This window comes from Loxodonta africana, chromosome 1 (assembly GCF_030014295.1).
Source record: "Loxodonta africana isolate mLoxAfr1 chromosome 1, mLoxAfr1.hap2, whole genome shotgun sequence".
NCBI classification, from domain to species: domain Eukaryota; kingdom Metazoa; phylum Chordata; class Mammalia; order Proboscidea; family Elephantidae; genus Loxodonta; species Loxodonta africana.
Genome location: NC_087342.1, coordinates 175,775,565 through 175,790,764, shown reverse-complemented (window position 1 = coordinate 175,790,764; position 15,200 = coordinate 175,775,565). Strand labels below are relative to the sequence as shown.

Genomic DNA, 15,200 nt, shown 5'->3' with positions numbered 1-15,200 from the left:
CACTCTAGGGGGTAAGGAAGTGATCATAACAGTGCAGAAGAATAAACTACTCCAGGAGTAAAGATGGCCAGTACAGGGGGTAAGAGCGGAGGGAAGACTGAGAGTACAGGGAGGGAAGTAGCCAGAGGCGAAATTATTTCTCTGCTGTGGGTATGGGGAAAAAAAAAAATTGATGGGAAGCCTTGGAGAAATACAGCCCCACTTCAGCGAAACACATGGGCTGCATCAGACTGTCTCCACCCTGAGAGAAGCATAGTATTTTGGTTTGGTTTTTGTGCCCTGAAATAAGACCAAATTATGGTTTTGCTATACCAAGGAATTTGTGTGGGTAGCATACTGATTTAATCCTTTGTGTATTTATTAAGACAGTATTGTTTCAAAGCAAAGGAAAAATATATATAAATTAGTTTCCTTAATCACAGGTTAGGCCCATAGCAAGCTAAACCTACAACAACATTCAGTATGGTCATAGATCAAGTTCTAGAGGCTAGGAGTATAAGGGGCTTTGAAGTCTAACCCTTTGATGGGAAAACTAAAATTAAACTGGCTTGCTTAACGTCTCGAGCCAGGCTTAGAACTCACCTCTTCTAATCCCAGTCCAGTCCTTGTTTCAGCTCTTTCTGTTTTCCTTTCTAAACTTGCTCCCGTGAAAGTGACTGCCAATGTTTTCCTCCCCCCACCCCATACCCAGTGCCCCAGCGTGGTGTGGTATTCCCTGCCTGACGAATAACCAGGTGTCCGTTCTGCAGGTGCAAAATTCCCCATTAAGTGGACAGCCCCTGAAGCAGCCCTGTACGGGAGGTTCACAATCAAGTCTGACGTGTGGTCTTTTGGAATCTTACTCACAGAGCTGGTCACCAAAGGAAGAGTGCCGTACCCAGGTAAGCGCGGGACCCAGCAGAAGCAAGCCTCTGATTGGATGCTCATCCAACTCCATTAGGGGAAAACCTCACCCAGCTTCCCTTTTAAGCCCCATCCTAAGCTTTCTACAGAGCAGGAGTATGAAGAACAAGGGCAGGTATTTAGCCAGAGAAAAGCAGATCTGGGAGCTACCATGAATTGTGTGCCAGGTTTAAAATAATGTAATTAGTAGCTGGTATGGATACTTCATTCCCCCTGCCCACCCCCACCCCCTGGTTCATGAATCTCTCCTCTCTCAGTAGGAGTGTGTGTCTGTGGCTCCCAGAGCAGAAATGTCTGCCCGAGTGGAGTTTGCAAACATGTCTGGGAAAGAGAAGGAGAATAGTCCCCACTGCTTTTTGATTACACTGTAGCAGTGACCCATGGAGTGGACCTGGCAGAAAAACGCAAAGACCTGTTCTCTCTGCAGGCCAGCTCCAGATGGCCAGAGAGAGCAGAGGCACATTCGAAAAACACAATAGGCCGTTAACTGCTGTTTCCGAACAGCTAAAATTATACAAAAGGAAGTGCAATATAAAGAAATAGGAGATTCCTAGGTCCTCAAATTCTCCTAGATTATCAGATCCATGCTCTCCAAAGAAAACATGGGTTAGGTTCCACCACACCAAACCCGTTGTTGCCAAGTCAATTCTGACTCATAGCAACCCTATAGGACAGAGTAGAACTGCCCCATGGGGTTTCCAAGGCTGTAATCTTTATGGAAGCAGACTGCCACATCTTTCTCCCTCGGAGCAGCTGGTGGGTTTGATGTGCTGACCTTTCAGTTAGCAACTGAGCACTTAACCACTGCACTACCAGGGCTCTTTTTGGGGTTAGGTTACAAAAAAAAAAAAAAACAAACCCAATGCCACTGAGCCAATTCCAACTCATAGTGACCCTATAGGACAGAGTAGAACTGCCCCATAGAGTTTCCAAGGAGCACCTGGCGGATTTGAACTGCCGACCCTTTGGTTAGCAGTCGTAACACTTAACCACTATGCCACCAGGGTTTCCTGGGTTAGTTAACCATGCTTAAATTCATTAACTGAAACAGATGATGTAAAGGCCACTCATGCTATTTCACCTCCACGCTTTAGTGGTTATAAGGCAGGGGCGATCTGCTTTTTGAAATATTAAGGACATATTTTTCAGTTATTGCTGAGCAAAGAAAGAACATAGCTCCCCCTCATTCCCTGCCTAAGAAAAGAGCTTTAAAAAAAAAAAAAAAAAAACAGCGATAGTGGAGATTAATGAGGAATTCAGGTCTCTTGCAAATCCTAGGCTTGTCATCGTATCTTTGCAGTCAGAGGAGCCAGCAAGGGCAGATGAATTTGTAAGCCCTTTGTTCACTTTTTTTTTTTTTAATGATTGTTTCTGGTCTTGTTCAGAGAACACAAAGAAATTCCCATAAAGAGGATCACTTTTCCGTTGGTATAGCCTAGAGAGTCCTAAGAGAGCCAGGTTGGCACTGAGGCAAAATTGACAAATTCCCGGTCTCTGAAGTGCTTGCGCCAGGCGTTTAGAAATGCGGCTGTGAGTCAGTTTTATTGATGCTGCAGGGCTGCCGCTCCTAGCACGCACAAGTGGGCAGACTCTCCGGGAATAGCCAACCAGCACAGAAGAAAGGGTTGCCCTGGCGGGGGCTGGAGCACAGCATGGGGCATTTTGAATTGCTTCTCGGGGGGAAATGTACAGGTCTCAGGGTTTTGAAGACATGAAGGCACCTCTTTTTTCATTGTCCACATTGTGAAGTAATTTCTTTCGAGCCCCCCCAGGTTTATAGTCACCTGCTGTGTTAAATGCAATTGGGGGAAAAAGGTTAATGTTGTTTTGCATTTCTGGGAAGCCTTCCCCTCCAGTAATACAAAGCTGCTTTTTGTTTCTCAGGGATCACACACAGAAGCTGAAACAAAGGGGCGGGGCTGGGGGCCTCAGAGAAGGAAGGCAGGTGTGTTTCTGAGGGGAAAGTCTTTTATCAGGTTTGGTTTTAGCGTAGAGAATGGCCTCGTTTTACAACTTAGACTAGGATTCATTCATCTAGCAGAGCTGCAGTGTGTCAACTGTGCCAGGCTCTGTGCTCTACCTGGGAAATAAGTGCAAGGCATTCACACCCTCAGCAAACATTGACTAGAACTTGCCACAGGCTAGGCAGTGACTTAGGGGCTGGGGATAGAACAGTGAACAAATAAATAAATCTAGTCCCTGCACTCTTGGAGTTTACAAAGAGATAAAATATGCATCAAATTCACGAAGAAGCTGGATTTCTTTGCTGTTCATTTATTATTAGAGGAAATCATCGTTTGAAGGAATGGATTACTTGAATTTGCTCACTGCGGACCCCAAATCTTAATTCTGTTAGTTGAATCGGAGATGCTTAATTCAGGCATCTACATATGACAGGCACTGACTAAGACCTTCCACTCAGAATCCTGTGATGATGGCAAAAACCAGTTGTCATCAAATGGATTCCGACTCGTGGCCACACCATGTGTGTCAGGGTAGAACTACACTCCATAGGGTTTTTAATGGCTGATTTTTCGGGAGTAGATTGCCAGGCCTTCCTTCCGAGGCACCTCTCAGTACACTTGAACTTCCATCCTTTTGGATAGCAGTTAATCATGTTAACTATTTGCACCACTCTGTGAGGATGGCAAAAGAGTTTGCAATGAGAACTAAATCCAAGTTATTACATACTATGAGTTACATACTACACATAGTTACGCACTGTGAGCTCCCGCCCATCTGCAGTGGGTTGTGATAACTGCCTGCAGTTTTGCAGAGGCAGCAGAGAGAGGGGCTGTGTCTGGAAAAATTCACAGAGGAGGCAAATAAACCAGTCCTGGAAGCTGAGCAGGGTTCTTCAAGTAGAGGACGAGGGAAGACTAGGTAGCCTGTAGGAAGGCACAGAGGCCTGGGAGGATGGAGACAGTTCAAGGAGCTGCAGGAAAATGAGTGAGAAGAAGACACCACAAGAGGTGAAATGCCTGGAGAGCCAGCTGGAAAGGTGGGTCAGAGCCAGTCATGAGTGGCCTCATGTGCTTCCCCAGAGGGCCTCGGCTGTGTCAGCTGGGGAGTGACATGAGATGTCCATCCCCCACAGAAAATTATTTCCAGCCCTGCTTCTAGCCATGGGTGCTCCATGTTTTTGTTTCTTACCTTAGTTGTAATCATATTTAATTGGACTTCTGAATCTGACAATAAACACTTCTTGAGGGAGAGGCTTTTACAGAGGGATTCCAATTATGGGATTATTACTTTAATGAAGGATAACCATTCCTAAGGAACAGTTTCGTTAAGCTTCATCCCGATGCCACTGTAAAAAGGAAGCACCTTCCCTCCACATTCTTGCTGTTTGTTGCTGTGACTGGTTCAGTCAGTGTACCAAGGGGAATTTCTGCTCAGCTCTCTTGAGTCGTCTTTGTGCCCGTTGATACTACCCCAGGACAGACACCAAATCCCTTTATATCATGACTTCCATTCTTATATTTAAATGTGGAGAATTTCTCAGTTGCGAAGAGTATATTTTCAAGTAATTCTTTTTTCAAGGACAGTAGGTGGCGGTACATTTTTCTAAATTCTTTCGTACATGAGAATGGCCACATACAGGAAAGGTACTTTGAATGGTAGGTGATGATGGAGATGGAAGAAGGGGGAAGTGACTTGTAAATGGGTTCTATAGAGGTTTTCCAGGCATTTTCGCTCAGCATGAAAGATGGTCCAAAAGTAGGAATCAGAGAAGGAACTTAGAACGGTAGTATGTGAGGTGCGAGCAAAACGAAGACCAGAAGGGATGAGGAGACAATAAAAGATTGGATTGGCTGGTTAGCAAGTTTTGTGAGAGGAATTTATAAAGGAAGGGAAGAAGGACAATCTCAAATTGAATGAAAGCCTTGAAACCAAAGAAACTGAAATGTGGTGTTGAGATTAACAAGGAGATAGTGGGGACGAATCCCATCACCTTACCAGACAAAGAAGGTTGCTTCCACGATGTGTAACAAAGATGGCTGCAGCTCCAAAGATGAGCTCCATTTTATCAAGTCCCTAGTGGCCACCTGACCTGAATGCCTACCCAGCATAGCAGCCTAGCTTGGTTTTCAGTAAGCCAGGGTTCAGGACCGTTCTTTGCATCAATATGATTTTATACTAATGGATTATTATATATGAGGGGAAAAAACACTTAAGCAAATGCAGTTTTTTACAGTTGATGTATAATATCAGGATTGTGCATTTTAACCTGTCAGTTCACCTTCATAACCTCTCTCGAATTCTTCTCCTCCTCTTTGCCTCCACTGCCAATGCCCTATGTCAAGCTGTCACCCGCCCACACAGTGGTCCCTTAGTGGGACTTCTTGCTTCCAGTCTCTCCCCAACACCCCCTCCCCATTGTGTCACTGTCACTTTCAGAGTTATTATCCTCGAAAACATAGACCTGGTTACCTCACTCTTCTAGTTAAAAACGTCCACAGCTCCACTTTGCCTTCAGAATAAACTCCAGAAGCCTTAGTTTTGCATAATCTTTCATAACTTTTTTATTTAATCGTTCCAGAAATATTTTTTGGGTACCTACTGTATGCCAAGTGCTACTCCAGGCCCCAGGAATACGGCAGTGACCAAACAGACAAAAACCCCTGCCCTAGCAGAACTTTCGTTCTTCTGGGAGGAGCCATACAAGAAACAAAGATTTAAAAATTAAATGTATTGAATGTTGGCTGGTGGTAACTCGTAGGGAAAAAAATAAAACTGGGAAGGAACCAAAAATGTCCGGAGAGGATGGCAAGGGAGGATGACACCTGAGTAAAGACCTGAAGGAAGCAAGGCTCACGCCAGGTGGATGTCTGAGAGAGGGGGCTTCCTTCAGAGGGAAGGGTGAGTGCAGAGTACAAAGGCCTGAAGAAATGCAAGAAGGCCAGTGTGGCTGGGGCAGGCAGAGGAGGAGGTCTGAGAGGCTCCCAGCAGCCAATCATCCAGGACCTCCTAGGCCACTGTTAGGACTTTTGCTTTTATTCTCAGTGAGGTAGGGAGTCACTAAGATGCTTTGATCAGGAGAGTGACATGATCTGACTTATGATTTATCTTCTTGTCACTCCCCACCCTTCACACTCTACCCTAGACACACCAAAAGATCCCTCTTGAACATGCCAGTCTCTCTTCTCAGCTTCCCTGTCTGCTGAAGAAGCCTGCACAGCTCAACCCAAATACCACTTTCTTCGTGAAGCTTCCCACATGTCCAGACCCAATGGGTTGCCCCTTCTGCTTGCTTCCATGACGCCTGGTATATCTCTCTTGAAGAACCTTTTTATGTGTCTGTATTTCTCAGCAGCTCTGTGCTCTTTGAGGGGAAGGAATTTCCTTTTATGTATTACCAATGCTCAGACAGTGTCTGCCCATAGTAGATGTAAGAAAGAAAGGGAGGAAGGGAGGGGGAAAGAAAGACATATATAAGGTTTTTGAAATGAGAATTTTAGATATAGTCCATAGCCTGCAAAGCTTTTCAGTTCTACTCCAATATCTTCAGTCTTCACACACAGATAAAGCCTAACTATGGGAGATTTATTTTTCACAGTCATGAGATAGCCTCTGTCCTCCAAATTGTCCTGGAATATTGACCCTGTGACAACTCTGACACCATGTTCCAGCAGAACATCCTGGCCATTCTATGCCCTGGCACTAATCTGGATACCTGGTTTGTGAATTTGGTGAGATCCAGCAGAAGAAGAATTTTCTCTTAAGCAAGTCACATTGATTCATGCATTCGAAGCACTTTAAAATCTTTCAGTAAGTGACAGCTACTTGACTTTATGGAATGCATCTGGACACTTGATAATGACTTGAAGCTATTAGGGAAATTATTGAAACTAGTAGTACCTTCCTTAAAGGATTACAAGTCCCACCCCTCTCCTGCATCTTAGCCACCCAGATGCCTTAGAGCCCTGAATCACAGACATATATTCCTCTGTATTCAGCAGCCCCATCATCGTCTCCTGCATCCTTACCCTTGCTGTGCCTAACATACCAACAAGAGCAGATTTTGGGGGTGGTAGGAAGAGTTTAGGACTCTCCAGCCAAAAAGAGAATGAGGACCCGGATGAAACCTCAATATTAGCCAAAAAAAAAAAAAAAAAAACCCAAACCCTTGCCATTGAGTCAATTTCAACTCATAGTGACCCTATAGGACAGAGTAGAACTGCCCCATAGGATTTCTAAGGCTGCAAATCTGTACAGAAGGAGAGTGGCCACATCCTTCTCCCATGAACAGCTGGTGGGTTTGAACCATCTACCTTTAAGTTAGCAGCCAAGCACTTTAACCACTGCTCCACCAAGGCTCAATCTTAGCCAAGCATGCCTTATCCTCTTTCCTCCCTGCCATATAGTCCACAGTCCCCAGGTCTTTTCCTTTCAGCTCATAGTATGCCCTCGGAGAGGAAGTCCTGCCTAGAAGCCCCAGAGGTCATGTTGTCACCCCCTCTACAAAGTTTCTCTTGTCCACTGTGGCCCAGTCAGGCTGGTGAGAGGACAGGCAGGAGGAGGATTCCTGTGCAGAGGGCAGCTGGGGAGGGAAGTTCTGTGCCTGAATCCTGCATTCGCTGCTCTTTCATGACCAGCTGTATATTTGGATGGCTTCCTAATGGGCACTTCACCTTCTTTTCACTTCTCCTTTTCTGGGACGCAAGGGCTCTTTATGACACTACATTATCAACTTTAAATAACTTTTGTGTGTAATGGTACCTGAATAGCCAACATTTCTGTATTTATTGATACAGTGGGTTTAATAAAACAGCTGCACTGAGGTTATCTGGTAAGATGGGGAAAGAGAAATGAAACTAGTACTTATTATGTTGAGATCAGTCCCTTATTTTCATCTGTACTGTTCTTTGATCAGTGTCTCTCTGCCCGAAATCTTTTACTTTGATCCTAGACCAAAACCTGACTTGAAGCCTCCTGGTTGTTACCCAATAAGATAAGTAGAGCACGTGATAATCTAATTGAACCTCCAGTGATGCAGGTTCGCACTGAGCAAGCACCATCAACTTGCCCCTCCTCCCTCCCTCGCACTAGCACAGTGCTGCTCAGCAGACAACAAACAGAAGGGGCTTTTACAGGGTTTATGCGGAGAAGCAAGGGGGAGCCACTGATGGGAGGCCTCATGCACCATACAGAACAGTTTCCTTTGAATGGAAAGCTCGGTTCGCAAAAGTACTTTGGAGGCCTGATAACCTGAACATCATTCCCGTTGTTAAAGTACTTAATTATTCACATGGCACAAAAATCAAGGTTCTTGCAACCCATCATCAAATCCAGATGCAAACATGAAAAGATAACAGTTAAAATTCCCGATTGCGCAGCTATGGGCCCACTGAGATCCATATTGGGGAGCTGCACAAATGCAAAGCTATAAAACACACACAGGGTTCTTTCATAGAACACATTTCTTCAAACAGCTGAGAGCACAATGAATGTTGAGGTGTTTTGTTGACAAATGGAGAAACTGAGACCAGGGGAGGGCAGGTCACCTGCTGAGAGATACACCGAGAGATGCAGTCAGAAATAGAGAGGTGGCACCTGGTTCTGTGGTTTACCAATGCAAGTAATTTCTCCCCCTAAAAAATCCAAAAGAAAAGAGGGAAGGCTCCACTGGGTTAATAGATAGCTCAAAGAAGAGGAATAGGAAAGTCTAGTAGAAAAGGAGAGAAGGGAAAAGAAAACATACACACACACATACATGAGGATAGACATTGTTGGCAGCTGTACAGAGTAAGGGTTTGAAAGTGAGAGTCAGAAACTTGACCTTAATTTGAAAACCAAGAGGAAGCCAGCAAAATGATTTAGGAAGGATAATGCAGTTCTAACGGCCGGAAGTGAGTACAGTCCACTTGGCTCGAGAATCTCAGCTGCACTGTGTGGGCAGACTGAGTGCAAACCCTGCTGTCAGTGACCATGTTGGAAAGCCTGAAATCCAAGGTGATAGGAGGCTCCTTCGGAGGATTTGGGGAAGAGGAATCTGAGGGCAAACCCTGCACACCAGACTACTATGGTTTTTGTAACCTAAGTACCACTGAGTTATATCTGTGGGTGTGGCCCATTGACATGGACCATGCACTCTAATGCGAGAACAGGGGTTCAGGTTGCTACCCTGGTCTGGGAGGGCAGAGGAGAGGGTTGCAGTGAAACGGGAGGGCTTTGGGGTTGCCAGCTGCTCAGCCCTGAGCCTCCTCTGACATGGGGGCTGGGAACCAGGAAGGAGCCTGGGCACATGCTGTGAGTGGGGCATTTTCCACAGTCAGACACTGCAGGCTGGCAGGGACCAGCCTTTCTGTTGGAAATGGTCTCTATTGCCACACCCACCAGGAAACCTAGAGGCCCAAACTGTCAATGACCTGCTTCCCAAAAACATGCCCATGCATCCGTTCTTAAACTTTCTCTCTTTTCTGGTTTCTCCCCTGGCCTTCTCCCCACTAAAAAAGAAAAACAAAAAATGTTCCCAGACACTCTTCTCCCTGCCTGTCCCCTTCCTCAACTGGAAGTGCAATAAAAGATTTCTCATATCCCCGGGTCCCTCAATATTTTCTCCTGACCTCCCTGGCACTCAAGCTCATTTATATTCCCCACCCATTCTCCTAGCCTTCAACTCCCAGGTATTAGACAAAGCCAATGTCTGGGAAGAGTGGCTCAAGGAGAGAAAATAACAGTTTTCTTTGTAACAAAAATATGAAACTGTCTTTAAAAAAAAAGTAGGCCCATCTTTATAGTAGTGAAAAAAAAAAAATAGTAGTGAGCAGAGTAAAATCCATTTTGCTAAAAAAGAAATCCTTGAAATAAGTATGATTTTCAAAGTTTTCATAGCTGAAAATACTTCTTTTTAAAGGTTAACATCATCCATTAAATTTAGCTCTTGTTTGTAAAATTAAAGCTTGCCTCAGCCTTGCTGAGTAGGCATATCTTGATCCTGCAGTCACTGTTGGAGAGGGAAGTTGTGATGGTGTCGGGCCCCCTAGTCAGCCATGGCACCTGGCTTAAGGATGACTGGAAAAGAGCTTGTTCCAATAAACCTCAGATCGTCACTGTCAGTAAAATATGTTGTTGTAGCAGTTTCCTAGGGCTGCCATAGCAAAGTACCAGAAACTGGGTGGCTTATAAGAACAGAAATGTATTGTCCCGCACTTCTGAAATCTAGAAGTTTGAATTCATGGTGTCAACAGGGCCAAGATCTCTGCAAAGGCTCTTGAGGTAGATCTTTTCTTGCCTCTCCCAGCTTCTGTTAGCCCCAAGTGTTCCCTGGCTTGCAGCTACAGTGTAACTCCATCTCTGCCTCCGTGTTTGTATGACCATCCTCCCGCTGTGTCTCCACGTCACTTTAATGAGAACACCACTCATACCGGATTAGGACCTACTCTACTCTAGTATTACCTCCTGTTAACTGATAACATCTCCAAAGACCCTATTTCCAAACACAGTCACTTTCACAAAAACCAGGGGTTAGGACTTCATCATATATTTTTTGTGGGACCCAATCAGTTCATAACAATTGTCTTAACTCCCTCTTTTCTGGCAAAGCTGTTGCTGGTATGTCTCTACTTGGCCCAGTGCATGGAAAGTGTTAGAAATGCTCTCTGTGCTTTGAGAGGCCTGGGGAAAAGAAGGCATAGAGAAAAGAGGAGGAGTGGGCAAGAGAGGCGCAGGCAGGAAAGGAGATGGAGCAAGAGCAGGAGCTGACAGCGTAGGCCTGCCAGTGCCTGCACAGGCCAAGCTCCGTCCCTGGCCACAACTGTCCAGGAAGCAGCTGCTTCAGGAGATGCTACGCGTTGTGGTTCAAGTTGCTATATCTGCTGTGTCCAAAGCTTGGGAACAGCCCTGGAAAAATAGGCTTGACCCAAAAAAAAGAAAAGCTAATTAAACTTTCCATTGGTAGAGATTGAACTAAGAGTTTTTTTGTTTTTTTTTTTTAAAGTGAACTCTCTATGTGAATAGTTTGGTTTTTAATGAAATGAAACATTTACCAACATGAGCTGCATAGAGCAATAAGAGAATGATTAATTAAGCTCTGTAATACCATTTTGGGTGGAGAGTCTCGGTACCAGGATAAAGCCTTAGGATGTGCTTTTTGAGGGTTGCTCCAGAAGGGCCTGTCCTGCCTCCTCAGGTTGAGACCTCCCATTCGTCTTTCCTTGGTTTCTACAGATTCCTGGCAGGGGCAGTGGCACAGGGGACTTCTGCAGACTCAAGCTGTGCAGTTTCTGAAACATTATAAAACAAGGACTGTACTAAAATATGTGGCAAAGCAAGCACTTTGGAGAAGCCCAGTCCTGGTATATGATTAAACTCTTTCCCTAACCTTTCTGAGTGGACCGGCATGTGGGGGCTGCTATCACTCATGCCAGCACTTCTTAACCAAGACCATGGGACCAGATGCACTTCCAAATCAGCCTTATTCTTGAAGTCAATACAGAGCATTACTAGGTGTCCTGTAGCACATCAGGGGAGTCTGGAGTAGCCCTCTGTGTTCAAACACATCGATACTTCTGCAGCAATACCTACCAATAAATAAAAACAGTGAATAGCCTCACATCAGTTCCAGTCACTATTTGTGACCACATGAGGCCAGTTCACATCAGCTTTTCCACTGAGTGAGCTCCAGAAATTTCTGGTTTCTAGAGCTTGTTGGATTTGGGGATTGCAGATAGGGAAATGCTGGGCTGTCCCTTACGTACCCTGCTCGTTCAGAGCATGGCAGGAAAGTCTTCCATTCCCCAGAAGCTTCAGGTACCTCCTCTTGCCTTCAGCTCCCTGCCCAGCTTCAGAGTTTTCAAAATGAGTTTTCAGCAGTTTGAGTAGAATATAAGCTAATTAGCTGTGACATTTCTCACTCCTGACACCCAGCCGAAAAGGGTGCCTGTAAAATCATGAATGGCACGGATGCAGGTGACCCCCACTCACTCACCCAACCTCGCTCGCCAAAACAAGGGGGGACTGAGGTTATTTTAGGATAATTAAATTGAAGGCCTACTTCAACATAGCAGAAATAATATATGGATTTTATCTCAAGAAATTATAGCGGCAGAGAATAAGAAAGCATTCTAAAAGGGTTTGGACAAATGTGGGATTGACATGGCCAGGATTTGGCAGCCAGAAGGAACCAGAACACGCCCAGCTCCAAAGGTAACAACAAAACAGAGAATTGACAACAGATCCACAAATCTGAGTGTCTTTTACCTCGGGATAGGGTCGTGGTCTGAGCCTGGCCCCTCTGGCCAAGCTTACAGGGTTCTAGCTAGCAGGTTATTGCCTTCTCCAGAATTAAAGGGAGCTATGGTTTTTTTTGTTGTTTTTTTTTTTTTATGGGCAGTGGTGGTTCAGTGGCAGAACTCTCTCCTTCCATGTGGGAGACCCAGGTTCAATCCCCAACAAGTACACCTCATTCACAGCCCCCACCCATCTGTGAGTAGAAATTTGCATACAGACTAAGATGGACTAGTAGAAAAGCCTGGTGATCTACTTAGGAAAATCAGCCAAGGAAAAGCCTATAGATCACAACAGTCCCATCTACAGCTGACCGTGGGGATGTTGCAGGACCAGGCAGTGTTTCATTCTGCTGTGCATAGGGTCACAATGAATTGCCAATTTGCCAACTGCTAATAACATCCCATTCATATACTGGTTATATACCTGAGAGATAAGGGAAGAAATCTAGGTTTTTATGTGGCTTTTAATCAGATTCTTGCTTTTGTAAATTACCAGGTAAGTAGTTGAGGAGAGTTCCAGATTACAGACCTGGGGCCAGGGAGCAGCCAGAACATACTTGTGGGGAAAGATGGCAGAATATGATATGGCAAAAAGGAGAAGGAAAACTAGAGACTCATGCCTGGCAGTGGTTGGAAAAGGGCTCAAGGCATTTTCCTCACAGTCAGCGTGGTATTTCCTGTGCTGTCAAGAAGGCCACCATGTAGGAGGCTACATTCATTAAAGGGTTAGCAGACTCCCCAAATGTCTTCTGTTAGTGCTGTCCGGCCTGGTGTTTCAAAATGAGGCCATTCCTCCAGAGGGTCAGGAGGACCTCAAATGGTAGATTGCCTGGTAGAAGTCATCAGCAAACACAGGTGCCAGAGACAGCCTGTCGCCCCCTCAAAGTCACTAAACTTAAGGTCACTGCAGGGTCACCGGGCCAGACCATGCCCAGCCATGGTGGCATGATGGCAGATCTCGGACAGTGGGGCACCAGGAGCTTGCCCAGACATGAGGAAAATTAATTTATGAAATTTGCAAGTAGAGCTCACAATACTACAAGCAACGGACTGTGCAGTGAGCCTTTTATTCCATGTTCAGTTTTTGTTTTTGTTTTGGTGCGATTTATTCATATAATTTTTTTATCAACTTGATTGATGTATAATTTACATACAGTAAAATTTACCAGTTTTATTCTTTTCAAAAACGTAACCAATTCAATGAGTTTTGACAAACGGTCCCACCACCACATTGATGACCTAGAACAGGGGTTGGCAGGCTATAGCCCGTGGGTCAAATCCAGCTCCCAGCCTGTTTTTGTTTTATATGGTTACAATAAGAAAAAGAAAAAAAAATTTTTTTTTTTAAGAAAAATTATGTGGCAGAGACCATATGTGGTGTGCAAAACCTAAAATCTTCACTGTCTGGCCCTTTTCAGGAACAGACTGCCGATCCCTGATATAGAACATCCCTATCACGTCTCAAAGTTCTTACCCCTGCCCCTTTGCAATCATTGATCTGCTTTCCATCACTGTAGTTCTGCCTTTTCTAGACTTTCATATAAATGAAAGCATACAGCATGTCGCCTTTTGTGTCTGGCTTCTTTCACTTACAATGCTGTTGAGATGTATCGTCTACGTTTTTGCCTGTTTGTATCAGTCCTGCGTTCCTTTTCATCTCTGGGTGGTATGGTATCCCATTAAAGGCAGGGTTCCAGTCCTGGGTGAGGTGAGGGCCCTCAACGTGTTTTAGCCATCTGCAGGCTCAAATTCAGAGTAGAAGAGAAGGGAGCTCGGGGTGAGCTGGCAAGGGCCGCAGGAGACCGGGAGGTGCCTGCTTTCGCTGCCCATGTCTTTGCAGGCATGAACACCCGGGAGGTGCCCGCTCTCACTGCCCGTGTCTTTGCAGGCATGAACAACCGGGAGGTGCTGGAGCAGGTGGAGCGTGGCTACAGGATGCCCTGTCCGCAGGACTGCCCCATCTCTCTACATGAGCTCATGATCCACTGCTGGAAAAAGGACCCCGAAGAACGCCCCACTTTTGAGTACTTGCAGGGCTTCCTGGAAGATTACTTTACCGCAACAGAGCCCCAGTACCAACCAGGTGAAAACCTGTAGGACCTGGATCTGCAGAGATGCCTTGTGCTAGAGGCTTCCCCACCCCCTCCCCATTAGCTTTCAGTTCCGTAGCCAGCCACTCGGAGAGTGCGAGCGGCAAGAACCGTCCAGGATCAGATTGCATGTGACTCTGAAGCTGACGAACTTCCACAGCCCTCATTAATGACACTTGTCCCCAAATCCGAACCTCCTCTGTGAAGCATACGAGACAGAACCTTGTTATTTCTCAGACTTTGGAAAATGCATTGTATCGATGTTATGTAAAAGGCCAAACCTCTGTTCAGTGTAAATAGTTACTCCAGTGCCAACGACCCTAGTGCTTTCCTTTTTTTAAAATGCAAATCCTATGTGATTTTAACTCTGTCTTCACCTGATTCAACTAAAAAAAAAAAAGTATTATTTTCCAAAAGTGGCCTCTTTGTCTAAAACAATAAAATTTTTTTTCATGTTTTAACAAAAATCAATCAGGACAGGTGTTTGTTTTTTTGCTTTTTTATACATATGAATATAGATAATATAATACATCCCTTGTACATATACCATGTGGGTGCTAACGTGGAGACCGTGGCCAGCCTGGGCCACAAAACTGCAGGACCCCTGAGTAAGGATTTCACTGCAAAATAAGCATAAAAGCACCGGTGTTCTTCTGAAGACCAGTGGTCTCATTTTTGGCTTTTGCCAAGCATGATTCTTTTTTTTAATTTGGATGGCACTTTTCTGATTCATGACTGTACCTGCAGATGATAGTAACTTTGACTCTTTTCAGGACCCCCCAAGCTGGATTCGCGAGTGCTGATTCCTGTATTTGCTTCGACTGTGATTTGTTCTCAAAACTTAGAAGTGAGAATATTTAACTAAGCAAGCAAGCGGGCAATACTGCCAAGAGAACTGGAAGATGGATACCACACAAACTTCTTGTATAAAAATATGAATGCTGAAATGTTGCCAACTTTTTTTTATTTAATA

At 44.9% G+C, this 15,200-nt stretch overlaps 1 protein-coding gene across 8 annotated transcripts in view; it reads left to right on the top strand.

The window, feature by feature from the left end:
• Positions 1-14,698, top strand: part of FYN (FYN proto-oncogene, Src family tyrosine kinase) — a 237,988-nt gene extending 223,290 nt beyond the window's left edge. For 7 of the 8 annotated variants that reach the window (XM_010598705.3, XM_064289947.1, XM_023542304.2 and 4 more), the window contains 2 exons: positions 750-881; positions 14,026-14,698. In XM_010598705.3, coding sequence (XP_010597007.1) covers positions 750-881; positions 14,026-14,234 — 341 coding nt within the window. In that variant the 3' untranslated portion in view covers positions 14,235-14,698. Of the gene's footprint in view, positions 1-749; positions 882-2,787; positions 2,849-14,025 lie in introns of all 8 variants that reach the window. The other variant, XM_010598796.3, reaches the window with a different exon arrangement.
• Positions 14,699-15,200: the final 502 nt, after the last annotated feature.